The following is a 14,329-nucleotide window of genomic DNA, read 5'->3' as shown; positions in this document are numbered from 1 at the left end:
TCTCCCAAACATTTTATTTTGCTCGCTTTGAGCTCGCTAGAAAGGCCATGACTGCTGGCGGTGTGCTGTGCTGCACACGCTACTTAAGTTTGAGTTTGTTTTTTCGTTTTAATAAACGGTGTCTCAACGGTGACTCAACGATTCCAGGAATCCTTTGGGTGGTTTGAATCTCTGGTCCCTGGTGGCTCGACTGGTAGAGCTTGGCAGTTGGTGCCGCGCCCTCAGAGAACCACAGAACGGCCCGTAGTTCAGGAAGGAACTGAAGTCATTAATTCATTCAGGACTTTTAATCGATAATTGAAGCAGACATCTTTTCTACACCATTTATAGATCGGTTTGCATTATTTCTATTCGCTGACTCCCACTCTAGGTGAAACACCTGCTGTTGCAGGCATCACCTCTGATTGGCTGATAGGGTGACCCGGTCCCCTGCTGATTGGGCGCTGATGTGACACACCTGTCCTCCTCTTATTGAAGCTGAACTGAAGGGGCGTTCACAGGGGAGCCGGCAGCCCTGCAGCCCCACAGTGAACCAGGACTGTTGAGGGGCTCAGGGGACCCGGTGGGTTGGTTTGTTTAGACTCCTCGTCCAAAGGATCCCCAACGTCCTCCCTGAGCAGCCCAGACCTGGGCCTTCACCTCACTGGACGCTCTGGATACAAACACCTGCTGATGGTCAGATTGTGAGGTATAGTTTGGCTAATATGATCTTCTATAGTTGTAGGTGAGAGAATGTTTAGGAACCAGACAGAATTACCACACACAACGAGTCTTGTTTTTAATGACATTGAGATTTTGTACAGCACTAAAAAATATGTCAACAATTCTATGCTTTATTTTTCTTATCTCATCTCATTTGGTACAGGTAGTTCTTCCTGCAAAGTGTTTCACGTTTGTACTTCTTTTTAGATGGAGTTTGTACATCGGGGGTGATTCCCTAAACCACGCGGTCGGTGGCTTGTCCAAAGCGTGTGACGTCATCACTCGGACTTGGAGTCGGACTTGGACTCGGAGTTCAGCACCTTGGAGAGCGACAGCGGGAGACGTCTCCCACTCTGTCTGCTGCGGCTGTCCTCGACACACCCGCCACCAAGCCGACGCCATATACACGTAGCATTCATTTAACACCTTCATGTTTTTGAACGACGCAATTCTAATAATACTGTGAGAACGAGACCGCAGACGAATCTTACCTGAACGGCTGATCAGAAGAAGAAAGAAAGAAAGTAGTTTGTACCTTAATCATGCGATGAAAAAAAAGAGAATTATGTCTCACAATATTAAATAGTCTAATTAAGCGTACTACAAAATAGTAGGATTCGGGGACACGAAGAACGTCCCGCCCCTCTGTGGTGATACCCGCTCCCGCCACTGGGTGTCGCTCATAACACTGCTTATGGGACTGCTGCTTGTATGCGCCAGGGCACAGGTAGTAAAGTAGACTATAGCAAAGACATGTCAAAAGGGTATTTACACACGTGTAATGTGTATGCAAAACAATACTTAACACAATCCTGGATGACCTTAAAATAAGAGCAGTGATAGGAGAGAGGAGAAAGGAGGAGAGGAGAGCTGACAAGACAAAGTCACGGTACTCACACACATGAGGAGAATCTTTACATGTAGTCACTGTGACCTTTGTGTTAGTGTGTTATACATGTTGGGTTGTTGTATGGTGGACAAGTAAATCGATTCATCAGCTTCCATTTTTATTAAAATCATAAAAGTTTGTCGTACATTCATACATTTTATTGTGTCGTCATTCATGTTTAAGAAGAAAAGTAATAATTTGATTATTATGATGCACATTAAGTCCTGAAACTAGTTCTACGTTATTGCAACCATAAACAATTCAGATCTCACATAGTAGAGATTCCCATTGTTTAATTATTTTATTATCAAACAAAGGTCCTAGTCTTTTTGATTGACAGGTGTGATGATCAGGGGGGAAGAGTTTTTACCACAACCATGTGTACATGGATTGAGGAATGGATAGAGAGGCTCACTAAAGCTACAGCCAGTAGCAGAGTAGATATGAACCCTGGCTTCCACATCATAGAAGGAGACCAGACCCTCATCATAATCAACAAACACCCCCATCTTCTGGAGCTCAGCTCTCAGAGGGAGACGGACATAAGGGTCACCATTAAATATAAACTCACCCTTGTTGAATAAAATAGTCCAGTAACCTTTCTCAGGGTTGAATGTCACACCTTCTCTGTTGATGGACTCTCTGGCAACACCCACATACCATTGAGGCTTGTCTTTAACCTGGACCTCAAAGTAAAAGCTCCCTGAGGAGAAGCTCTGTCTCGTGAGAACACATGCTCCCTGTGTAAATCTCTTACGGTTGTCTGGGAGTTTCTTCCATACACCTCCATCATGTACTTGTTTCCCATCCTCAGACAGGATGAGCTTGGGATGAGCTGTATCAGGATCCAGAGTCACATCTACTTCATACTGCTGGACCCTCTTCAGTTCAGCATCACGCAGCTTCTTCATCTCCATGTTCAGTGTCTCCTCCAGCTGATCCAGGGATCTCCTCAAGGTCCCTACGTAAGACGGAGGACAGACCTCCACTGTCGTCCAGTCCCTGGTGGGTGGAGGATCCTTCAGGGATCTGAAGGCCTGGATGAAGTGGAGGTGGTCTTTGGTGTGTGAGAGCTGCTTCACCTCTGAGCTTCTATTGGTCAGATCTTCTATTTCCTGCTCCAGCTCTTTGATGAGGTCTTCAGCTTGTTTCTCTGTAGTTTTCATTCTCTCTTTAACCATTCGGTTGAGATCATCCTGGCACTTTTCAATGCAGCGCATCAGAGCAGTGAGGACCTGCACACCATCAGCTATCTCTCTGTCTGCGTCTGCTTTGCTGCGTTTTAATGTGTCTTTAATCTCATGAATATGTTTTTGTCTCTCCTGGATCATCTGCTGAACTTCAGCCTCTATCTTCCCTAGCTGGGCAGTCTTCACTTCATATTCCTCCTTCAGAGGTACAACAGGATGGGACTTGTGGTCAGTCTCTGTGCAAAACTGACATACAGACACCTGTTCAGTTTGGCAGAAGAGCTCCAGAAGTCGGTCGTGTTTCTTACACACCCTGTCTTCCAGACGGTCCATAGGCTCGACCAGCCGATGTTTCTGCAGGCGTGCGACCCTCTGATGTGGCTCCAGGTGGGTTTGACAGTAAGACATAAAACACCCTAGGCAGGACTTCACAGCCTTCACCTGGGTCCCAGTACAGACGTCACAGGGAACTTCTGCTGGTTCCACACAAGGCTGCTCTTTTACTCGTACGGACGTTCCAAACCGATCAACCATCTCTGATAAGAGGATATTGACACGTAAATCAGGTCTTGTGTTGAAAAGCTCATTACAAACAGGACATTTGTACTTGACTTGTTCATCCCAGAACTTTGTAATACAGGTTCTGCAGAAGTTGTGTCCACATGGTGTGGTGACTGGACTGTTGAACACATCCAGACAGATGGAACATGAAAAGTTCTCCTCAGACCAGGTAGTGTTAGCAGAGGCCATTCCTAGACACAGACGACAATGTTTATGTATTGAGCAATCCCATTATTTTTGTTTTTCCATAACGGCAAAATCGGTTTTAACTTCTCTCAAAGTTGTGCTGCTTTACTCACCTTGCTCTGGTTTCTGTCTGTCAGACTAGTTAATGCGTGTTATTTTTCTCCTGAAAGAAAGAACTGCTTCCACGTCAGAGTAATTTAGGTTTCGTTTCCTCAACATGACGTCCTCTCCTCTCCTCCCCTAACGCCTGGCTCCTCCCCTAACGTCTGGCTCCATCCTCACGGCACATGAGCGCACTGCATTATTGCGCACTGTGTGGCCTCTTCAAATGCGTTGACGTGTGTTCTCTTCTTTCTGGAGTTAAGATAGCCGGTGCAGAACAAGAGACTTGATGGTGTTTGGTGATTTAGTGGTTATTTGCGACTGTAACTGGGATTCATCGGTGTTGATCTATCCGGGTTTCCGAGGCTTCCCCGAATACTTTTTATCCAACCCCGATTTGATTTTTAACAAACACAGACAGAGAGCAAAGAGCTGTTTATTGGCGCTACGCTGCTGTAGGATCTCTCCCCGATGTGCACGCGCACAGTGCACACACGAGCAGCAGAGCTGAGAGCAGCAGACAGCGATACAGTCTGGTCAGTGGGGGATTTCCTTTTGCTTTTGGAAAGTTTGCCCCGTTTGAAATACTAGTGCACCCCCTGCTGGTAAAAGTGGGTCACACACACACACACACACACACACACACACACACACACACACACACACACACACACACACACACACACACACACACACACACACACACACACACACACACACACACACACAGCAAGAGAGGAAGACAGAGCAGGGAACACAGGAGACACAAGGGAGAAGGAGAACATGAGACACAAGGAATGACAGCGCCAACGTCCAGGCTCAGTGGACACAGCCTGGCCATAGAGCAAGGCCGTCACAGGCGGACCTGGCTACCCAGAGAAGCCAGGCTGGGTCCATTCTGTCCCCAGGAGAGGGAGACTGAAGACCACTTCCTACTGCAATGTATGAGACACAAGGAACTAAGAGGGGAGGGAAAAGAGAGAGAGGGGAAGAGAGAGGGAGAAAGAGCGAAGAGGGAGAGCGAGGGAGAGTAAGGAGAATGTAGATATTCTACTGAGTAAAGATCGTATTCAGATTGTAGCTATTCTACTGAGTAAAGATTGTATTCAGAATGTACCTATTCTACTGAGTAAATATTGTACTGAGAATGTACCTATTCCACAGAAAAGGACCCCATTCTACTTTTTGTACATTTTTATTGAAATAAAAATCATACATACATTTGATTGTTATCATTCATAATTCAAAAATATAAACAAATAAAAACTTATTTTTTCAACTTGCTGCAAACATGTTAATATTATATATATATATATATATATATATATATATAATTTTATATTGGTAAACATAAAAACAATCGGTAAATCAGACATTGATCAATAAAGTATATGTAATGTAATCATGGGTTACATTTAATAAAAGTAAGGTGTTATTATCTTATTGAATTTATCCTTGTTAGATTACAGCAGTACAACATTAAAGCAGTTCTCTCAGATCTCACAAAGTAGAGATTCTAATTCAGGAAACAACATTAGTTGTTTTGATTGTTTGATTATTTTATTATCAAACAAATGTCCTAGTCTGTTTGATTGACAGATGAGATGATCATGGGGGCAGAATTGTTACCTTTATAATCATTGTTGCATGGGCAAAGGAATGGATAGAGAGGCTCAGTAAAGGTGCAGCCAGTAGCAGAGTAGATATGAACCCTGGCTTCCACATCATAGAAGGAGACCAGACCCTCATCATAATCAACAAACACCCCCACCTTCTGGAGCTCAGCTCTCAGAGGGAGACGGAGAGCAGGGTTTCCAGTAAATACCAACCCATCCTTGTAGTAGAAAAGAATCCAGTGACCCGTCTCAGGGGTCCACATGGTCTGACCTTTTCTGTCAATGGACTCTCTGGCAACTCCTACATACCATCCAGTCTTGTCTTTAACCTGGACCTCAAAGTAAAATCTCCCTGAGGAGAAGCTCTGCCTCGTGAGAACATATACATGCTGTGTAAATCGCTTAGGGTTGTCTGGGAGTTCCTTCACTACATTTCCATCATGTACTTGTTTCCCATCCTCAGAGAGGGTGAGCTTGGGATGAGCTGTATCAGGATCCAGAGTCACATCTACTTCATACTGCTGGACCCTCTTCAGTTCAGCCTCACGCAGCTTCTTCATCTCCATGTTCAGTGTCTCCTCCAGCTGATCCAGGGATCTCCTCAAGGTCCCTACGTATGATGGAGGACGGACCTCCACCGTCGTCCAGTCCCTGGTGGGTGGAGGATCCTTCAGGGATCTGAAGGTCTGGAGGAAGTGGAGGTGGTCTTTAGTGTGTGAGCGCTGCTTCACCTCTGAGCTTCTATTGGTCAGATCTTTTATTTCCTTTTCCATCTCTTTAATGAGGCCTTCAGCTTGTTTCTCTGTGGATTTATGTTTCTCTCTAACCGTTCGATAGAATTCATCCCGGCACTTTTCAATGTGGCGCATCAGAGCAGTGATGACCTGCAAACCATCAGCTATCTCTCTGTCTGCGTCTTTCTTGCTCATTTCTACTGTGTCTTTGATCTCCTTAATCTTTTGTTTTCTCTCCTGGATCATCTGCTGAACTTCAGACACAATCTTCCCCAACTGGGCCATCTTCACTTCATATTCCTCCTTTAGAGGTACAACTGGGTGGAACTTGTGGTCTGTCTCTGGGCAGAACTGACACACACACACCTGTTCGGTTTGGCAGAAGAGCTCCAGAAGTCGGTCGTGTTTCTTACACATCCTGTCTTCCAGACGGTCCATAGGCTCGACCAGCCGATGTTTCTTCAGGACTGTGACTCTCTGATGTGGCTCCAGGTGGGTTTGGCAGAAAGACATAAGACACACTAGGCAGGACTTCACAGCCTTCACCTGGGTCCCAGTACAGACGTCACAGGGAACTTCTCCTGGTTCCACACAAGGCTCCTCTTTTACTCGTAGGGACGTTCTAAACTGAGCGGCCAGCTCTGATAAGAGGGTATTGACCTGTAGATCAGGTTTTGTGTTGAAAATCTTGTTGCAAACAGGACACTTGTACCGGACTTGTTCATCCCAGAACTTTGTAATACAGGTTCTGCAGAAGTTGTGTCCACATGGTGTGGAAACTGGACTGCTGAACACATCCAGACAGATGGGACATGAAAAGTTCTCTTCAGACCAGGAAGTGTTAGCAGAGGCCATTCCTGGACACAGACGACAACGTGTATGTATTAACCATTCCATTATTCTTGTAATACCATCACTGGGAGACAGGATTTAACTCAAAGTTGTGCTTATTTACTCACCTTTTTGTGGTTTCTGTCTCTCAGGCAATTTTTTCCAAAATGCGATTTACTTTACTCCTGACAGAGAGTACTGCTTCCACGTCGGGTGGCTTTAGTTTCAATGAACCTTAAGTTTTATTTCCTGAACAAGACGTCCTCTCCTCTCCTAACTCCTGGCTCCTCCCCTAACACCTTGCTCCGCCCCCACGGACGCAGTTCACTAACGGTTCAAGTTCCACACTCTGGCTTTGGGTGCATTCATGCACTGTAATTCAAATACGTTGATGTTTCTTCAAATATGTTTGCGACACGACAAAACACAGACCATGAGCTGGTGAAAAGCCAAAGACATTGTGGTGATTTAATGGTGATTTGCCACTGGAACTGGGATTAAGAGCTTTACAAAAACAACTGACTTGACTTTCCTTAGGCTGGTATATTTCACCACAGCCTTTATAAAAGCAACCCTCTATCTTTGTGCCTGGTTTATATGTGCTATTATGGTTTGTGATTTGATATTGAGTCAACACAACAGGTAATTTTATATGGCTTATCTCCAAGACTTTAACCTCATAAATGTATGTGTGAGTACGAGTCTGCAGAAAACTCTTACCAGAACGGCTGATCAAAAGAAAAAAAGAGAACAAGATATAGAGAGATTATCTATTCATACTGTATATAAATAGATAAAGTCCACGCTCTGATAAAGTGGACCAATGACAATCCAGGTCTTCAAGCCACGTTACAGCTCAACCTCCAAAAAACAACACCCCCACATCCAACAACATGGCAGCAGTTATAGCCTAGTGGCTGCACACGCACGCACACAGCCTCTCCTGAGTGTAATCGTTTTTACAACTGGTTTGTTTATTGGGTTCTTTCTCCTCTGTTCTTTCTTGGCTCGTGTTTTTCTTAAAGCTCCAACGGCCAACCAGCGACACCAACCTTTAAGAAACAGAAGAACAGAACAGAGAAACAGTAGACAGAAAGCTTCTCCTCCTCCCTCCTCCCTCGGTGGGGCGGTGGGAACAACTAAAGCGCCACGTGGAGCCGTGTGGTTTGCTTCGGTAGTGCAGGGGAACCCTGAGGTGAGAGACAGAGAGATGGCCATATCTGACCCATGAGCACTACGCACCAACCCCCCCCCCCCTTTACCGTAAAGTCTACACAACCGTGAATGTTCACCGCCTGCTACCGGCGAATGACGACGTGATTGCACGTGTCTAAACGGCACCTGCTTGAAGTAGCCCACTAGAGGTAATTAAGGAGGTCATTCATTAATGAGTGGCAGGTGGCTGTAGTTTGTACCTTAATCATGCGATAAAAAAACAAAAAACATCAATATTACTCACACTATTGAATAAATAGTCTAATTAGTCCTACTGCAAAAGAGTAGGATCATTGGCCCACAAAGAACGTTCCGCCCATCTGTGGTGATTGCCAGCGTCCTCTTCGATGCCGTGGTGTGCCGGGGAGGTAGCACTAAGAAGAGGGATGCTGGGCAACTGGAAAGGCTGGTAAGGAAAGCTGGCTCTGTGGTGGGCGCTGAACTGGAACGCATCACATCAGCATCAGACAAAAGGACACCGGGCAAACTGCTCACCATCATGGACCACGACTGTCATCCACTCTACAACACCGTCATCAAGCAGAAGAGCTTGATCAGCTGGAGGCTACGCACATTGCCACGCAAACCTGACACACTGAGGAGGTCATTTGTCCTCAGGGCTATACAATTGTACAATCAGACAATTAAAGGGAAAGAGATATAGAAAACCCATACGCTGTTTACATTGTTTACTGGCTAAATCAGCCCTTATGCACAGCCCCTCCCTCCTTCCACCAGCAATATTGACTTGTTGATTTGTCTCTCCCACTGTTTGCACTATTCATCATAATGCACATACTGTTTATAATATTATTATTGTTATTATTTCTCAAACTATCCTTGTACTGCTACAGTTGTCATCGTTTTTATATTATTTCATTGTCTATATAGTTATTTTATATTGTCCATATTTAATTTAGTGGTCTCTGGATTTTATCCTTTATCCTTGGACCTTGCACTGCCTTTCCCATCTGCACTACCTGATAGGGGAGCGACAGCTGCTGGACCCAAGAGCAGAACACAGAGACAGGACTGGAGTTGGAGTGAAGGGGAACAGGTTTATTTGGTGTGACCAGGAGTGAGGCAGGGGGCAGGTTGGAGAGTGGGTCAGTGAAGCAGGCAGGCTGGAGGTGTGGAGCCACAAAACTATAAGCAAAAAGAGAACAAAGGTGAGGCACCAGAGTTCAGCAGGAGAAATAACAACTAGAAAGTGTAGATACTGGAGCCAGGTACGACTAACTATACCACGGTATATCGAAGTACGACCCGGCGACGACTGCAGGGAAACCAGGTGGATTTGAAGGGGAGTTGATGAGATGATGCAGGCCAGGTGTGAGCAGTCGAGAGTGGCAGGCAAGGCTCAGAGACACACAGGGGGGTGTGGCCGACACAGGGGGAGAACACACAGCACCACAGCCGTGGCTGTGACACTAGGCAACTACCGTCATGACACACTATCATCGAGCACCTTACCATATAAGGGCTGTATTACTGTATCAAAGGGTCAGTCCCTGTACTGTCACTGCAAGCCTATACAGCCCTTATCACATTCATGTGGAATTTGTATTTTATTTAGTTTATTCAGTATCGCTTATTGTCCATACTATTCATGTAGATCTATTTTTTCTGTTTATGCTTTATGTGATGTCTTTAAAGCTACTGTGACCTTGAATTTCCCCTTCGGGATCAATAAAAGTATCTATCTATCATCTGATACCCGCTCCCGCCACTGGGTGTCGCTCATAACACTGATTATGGGACTGCTGCTTGTATGCGCCAGGGCACAAGTAGCAGACTATAGCAAAGACGCGTCAAACGGGTATTTACACACATGTAATGTGTATGCAAGACAGTACTTAACACAATCCTGGATGAGCAAAAATGTGAGGAGAGATAGGAGAGAGGAGGAAGAGAAGAGAAAGGAAGGAGAGAGGAGAAACTAAGAGGAGGGGATGGAGAGGAGAGGAGAGATGACAAGACAAAAGTCACTGTACTCACACACATGAGGAGAATCTTTACATGTAGTCACTGTGACCTTTGTGTTAGTGTGTTACACATGTTGGGTTGTTGCATGGTGGACATTAAAAGTCATTGACTCATCAGCCTTTTTCCCATTTTTATTGAAATCAAAAAAGTGTACTTGTAATGTTTAGATGATTATGATATACAGATTAATCCTCAAAACATGTTCTATGTAACTGCAACCATTAACAATTGTGTAGCCGTAAACCTTTAAAAAACTGGAGAAAAAATAATGAAGAATATAATGTTATCTAATCATTTACAATGGGTTATATTTTATAAGAGACAGATCACTTCCTACTGAATTTCTCCTCGTTAATTGTTGTAACCTTTATTTTTCCAGATAAAAACAATTAAGAACAGTTTCTTATTTTCAATGTTGATCTGGTCCAAGAGGCCCCAACAGGAGTACAGGTACAAATAACAAATAACAAACTGACAGCAGTACAACATCAAAGCAGTTCTCTCAGATCTCACATAGTAGAGATTCTAATTCAGGAAACAACATTAGTTGTTTTGGTCGTTTGATTATTTTATTATCAAACAAAGGTCCTAGTCTGTTTGATTGACAGGTGAGATGATCAGGGGGGGAGAGTATCTACCTCTATAATGTAAACCTGGATCGAGGAATGGATAGAGAGGCTCTCTAAAGGTGCAGCCAGTAGCAGAGTAGATATGAACCCTGGCTTCCACATCATAGAAGGAGACCAGACCCTCATCATAATCAACAAACACCCCCACCTTCTGGAGCTCAGCTCTCAGAGGGAAAAGGACACCAGGGTCATCATTAAATACCAACCCATCCTTGTCGTAGTAAAGTGTCCAGTAACCCGTCTCAGGGGTCAATACGATCTCACCTTTTCTGTTGATGGACTCTCTGGCCACTCCTAAACACCATTCAGTCTTGTCTTTAACCTGGACCTCAAAGTAAAATCTCCCTGAGGAGAAGCTCTGCCTCGTGATGACATATATATACTCTGTAAATCTCTTAGGGTTGTCTGGGAGTTTCTTCACTACACCTCCATTCTGTACTTGTTTCCCATCCTCAGACAGGATGAGACAGCGATGAGCTGTATCAGGATCCAGAGTCACATCTACTTCATACTGCTGGACCCTCTTCAGTTCAGCATCACCACACAGTTTCTTCACCTCCATGTTCAGTGTCTCCTCCAGCTGATCCAGGGATCTCCTCAAGGTCCCTACGTATGACGGAGGACGGACCTCCACCGTCATCCAGTCCCTGGTGGGTGAAGGATTCTTCAGGGATCTGAAGGCCTGGAGGAAGTGGAGGTGGTCTTTAGTGTGTGAGAGCTGCTTCACCTCTGAGCTTCTATTGGTCAGATCTTCTATTTCCTGCTCCAGCTCTTTGATGAGGTCTTCAGCTTGTTTCTCTGTGGATTTCAGTCTCTCTTTAACCATTTGGTTGAGATCATCCTGGCACTTTTCAATGCAGCGCATCAGAGCAGTGATGATCTGCAAACCATCAGCTATCTCTCTGTCTGCATCTGCTTTGCTGCGTTTAACTGTGTTTTTAATCTCCTTAATCGTTATTTTTCTCTCTTGGATCATCTGCTGAACTTCAGCCTCTATCTTCCCCAGCTGGGCAGTCTTCACTTCATATTCCTCCTTCAGAGGTACAACAGGATGGGACTTGTGGTCAGTCTCTGTGCAAAACTGACATACAGACACCTGTTCAGTTTGGCAGAAGAGCTCCAGAAGTCGGTCGTGTTTCTTACACACCCTGTCTTCCAGACGGTCCATAGGCTCGACCAGCCGATGTTTCTGCAGGCGTGCGACCCTCTGATGTGGCTCCAGGTGGGTTTGACAGTAAGACATAAAACACCCTAGGCAGGACTTCACAGCCTTCACCTGGGTCCCAGTACAGACGTCACAGGGAACTTCTCCTGGTTCCACACAAGGCTCCTCTTTTACTCGTAGGGACGTTCTAAACTGAGCGGCCAGCTCTGATAAGAGGGTATTGACCTGTAGATCAGGTTTTGTGTTGAAAATCTTGTTGCAAACAGGACACTTGTACCGGACTTGTTCATCCCAGAACTTTGTAATACAGGTTCTGCAGAAGTTGTGTCCACATGGTGTGGAAACTGGACTGCTGAACACATCCAGACAGATGGGACATGAAAAGTTCTCTTCAGACCAGGAAGTGTTAGCAGAGGCCATTCCTGGACACAGACGACAACGTGTATGTATTAACCATTCCATTATTCTTGTAATACCATCACTGGGAGACAGGATTTAACTCAAAGTTGTGCTTATTTACTCACCTTTTTGTGGTTTCTGTCTCTCAGGCAATTTTTTCCAAAATGCAATTTATTTTTCTCCCGACAGAGTACTGCTTCCACGTCGGGTGGCTTTAGTTTCAATGAACCTTAAGTTTTATTTCCTGAACAAGACGTCCTCTCCTCTCCTAACTCCTGGCTCCTCCCCTAACACCTTGCTCCGCCCCCACGGACGCAGTTCACTAATGGTTCAAGTTCCACACTCTGGCTTTGGGTGCATTCATGCACTGTAATTCAAATACGTTGATGTTTCTTCAAATATGTTTGCGACACGACAAAACACAGACCATGAGCTGGTGAAAAGCCAGAGACATTGTGGTGATTTAATGGTGATTTGCCACTGGAACTGGGATTAAGAGCTTTACAAAAACAACTGACTTGACTTTCCTGAGCCTGGTATATTTCACCACAGCCTTTATAAAAGCAACCCTCTATCTTTGTGCCTGGTTTATATGTGCTATTATGGTTTGTGATTTGATATTGAGTCAACACTGGTAGTTTTATAAGGCTTATCTCCCAGACTTTAACCTCATAAATGTATGTGTGAGTATGAGTCTGCAGAAAACTCTTACCAGAACGGCTGATAAAAAGAAAAAAAGAGAACAAGATATAGAGAGATTATCTATTCATACTGTATATATAGATATATATAAATAGATAGAGTCCACGCTCTGATAAAGTGGACCAATGACAATCCAGGTCTTCAAGCCACGTTACAGCTCAACTTCCAAAAAACAACACCCCCACATCTAACAACATGGCAGCAGTTATAGCCTAGTGGCTGCACACGCTCACGCACAGCCTCTCCTGAGTGTAATCGTTTTTACAACTGGTTTGTTTTTTGGGTTCTTTCCCCTCTGTTCTTTCTTGGCTCGTGTTTTTCTTAAAGCTCCAACGGCCGACCAGCGACGACAACCTTTAAGAAACAGAGAAAAACAGAACAGAGAAACAGAAGACAGAAAGCTTCTCCTCCTCCCTCCTCCCTCGGTGCGGTGGCGGGAACAACTAAAGCGCCACGTGGAGCGCCTTTACCGTAAAGTCTACACAACCGAGAATATTCACCGCCTTCTACCGGCGAACGACAACGTGATTGCACGTTTCTAAACGGCACCTGCTCTAAGTAGCCCACGAGAGGTAATTAAGGAGGTCATTCATTAATGAGTGGCAGGTGGCTGTAGAGTTTGTACCTTAATCATGCGATGAAAAAAAAGAAGAAGTGAATAATGTCTCAAAATATTAAATAAATAGTCAAATTAGATGTACCGCAAAATATGGTTGACGATATACTATGTTAATATGCTATAGGCTACAGTGTGTGTCAGGAACCAGTCGACGGAGTGAGTGTCCACCGTTTGAAGGACTAGTGCTCCCCCTGACGGTAGAAGTAGGCATTACGCATCAGCCCAGCGATAACAATATATAAAATATGACTAAACAGAGACAACTAAAATAATAAAGTTTAGAACTTTTCTGAATATATTTAATCAATGATGATGGGGACAAAACCCGCTGTTTAAAAGAGTGGTGGGTTAATCTCCCCAGCAAAAAGGACACCAATGGGGGGTTGTTGTTGTTGTAGTGAATAGGATACCTGAAATAAAACAGAATTTGGCGCGATGAATTTAGTCTATTTTGGCTGGACTTTTAAGTTGCTCCATCAATATATGTTACGTATGCTTTGTGTGGCATAATGTGTGAGCAATACAGCTTATTTGTTTAAGCAAACTATTTTATATCAATGCAGGGAGCAAGGATTAGGAGACCCAAAGGACGTTCCGCCGCTCTGTGGTGATACCCGCTCCCGCCACTGGGTGTCGCTCATAACTGATTATGGGACTGCTGCTTGTACGTGCCAGGACACAGGTAGTAGACTATAGCAAAGACAAGTCAAAGGGGTCTATTCTGAGCTACCTAAATTAAACTTAAAGTTCAAATATTATACTAAAATAGTCGAAATAGTACCTATGTAATATCTACTCGTAAT

General features: G+C 44.5%; 2 protein-coding genes across 5 annotated transcripts; both read right to left on the bottom strand.

The window, feature by feature from the left end:
- Nucleotides 1–1,736: 1,736 nt before the first annotated feature.
- On the bottom strand, nt 1,737–3,725 carry LOC311369832 (E3 ubiquitin-protein ligase TRIM39-like). The gene is made up of 2 exons (XM_084488048.1): nt 3,642–3,725; nt 1,737–3,533 (listed from the first exon to the last, which is right to left on the bottom strand). Exon 2 carries the CDS (start codon nt 3,529–3,531, stop codon nt 1,912–1,914), a length of 1,620 nt encoding a protein of 539 aa, XP_084344174.1. The 5' UTR covers nt 3,532–3,533; nt 3,642–3,725; the 3' UTR covers nt 1,737–1,911.
- Nucleotides 3,726–5,209: 1,484 nt separating this feature from the next.
- LOC311369837 (E3 ubiquitin-protein ligase TRIM39-like) lies at nt 5,210–12,228 on the bottom strand (the record flags this gene model as incomplete). Of its 4 annotated transcripts, none has more annotated exons than XM_084488052.1 (2): nt 5,210–6,000; nt 11,392–12,226. In XM_084488052.1, the coding sequence occupies 2 exons, from the start codon at nt 12,224–12,226 to the stop codon at nt 5,210–5,212; spliced, it is 1,626 nt and encodes a 541-aa protein (XP_084344178.1). The 4 variants fall into 4 exon arrangements, with proteins under 4 accessions (XP_084344178.1, XP_084344179.1, XP_084344180.1 ...); XM_084488053.1 differs by lacking the exon at nt 11,392–12,226 and adding an exon at nt 6,455–6,835 and having other exon boundaries at nt 5,210–6,256; XM_084488054.1 differs by lacking the exon at nt 5,210–6,000 and having other exon boundaries at nt 10,505–11,647; nt 11,846–12,226.
- Nucleotides 12,229–14,329: the final 2,101 nt, after the last annotated feature.

The sequence above is a fragment of the Micromesistius poutassou genome (genome assembly GCF_964030765.1).
Source record: "Micromesistius poutassou genome assembly, chromosome: 24".
Lineage (NCBI taxonomy): Eukaryota > Metazoa > Chordata > Actinopteri > Gadiformes > Gadidae > Micromesistius > Micromesistius poutassou.
This window is presented reverse-complemented; position numbering and strand designations above follow the sequence as displayed.

What these genes read in the sequence shown, in the direction of transcription:
- LOC311369832 (XM_084488048.1), bottom strand. Translation starts at nt 3,531, where the DNA reads ATGGCCTCTGCTAACACTACCTGGTCTGAGGAGAACTTTTCATGTTCC.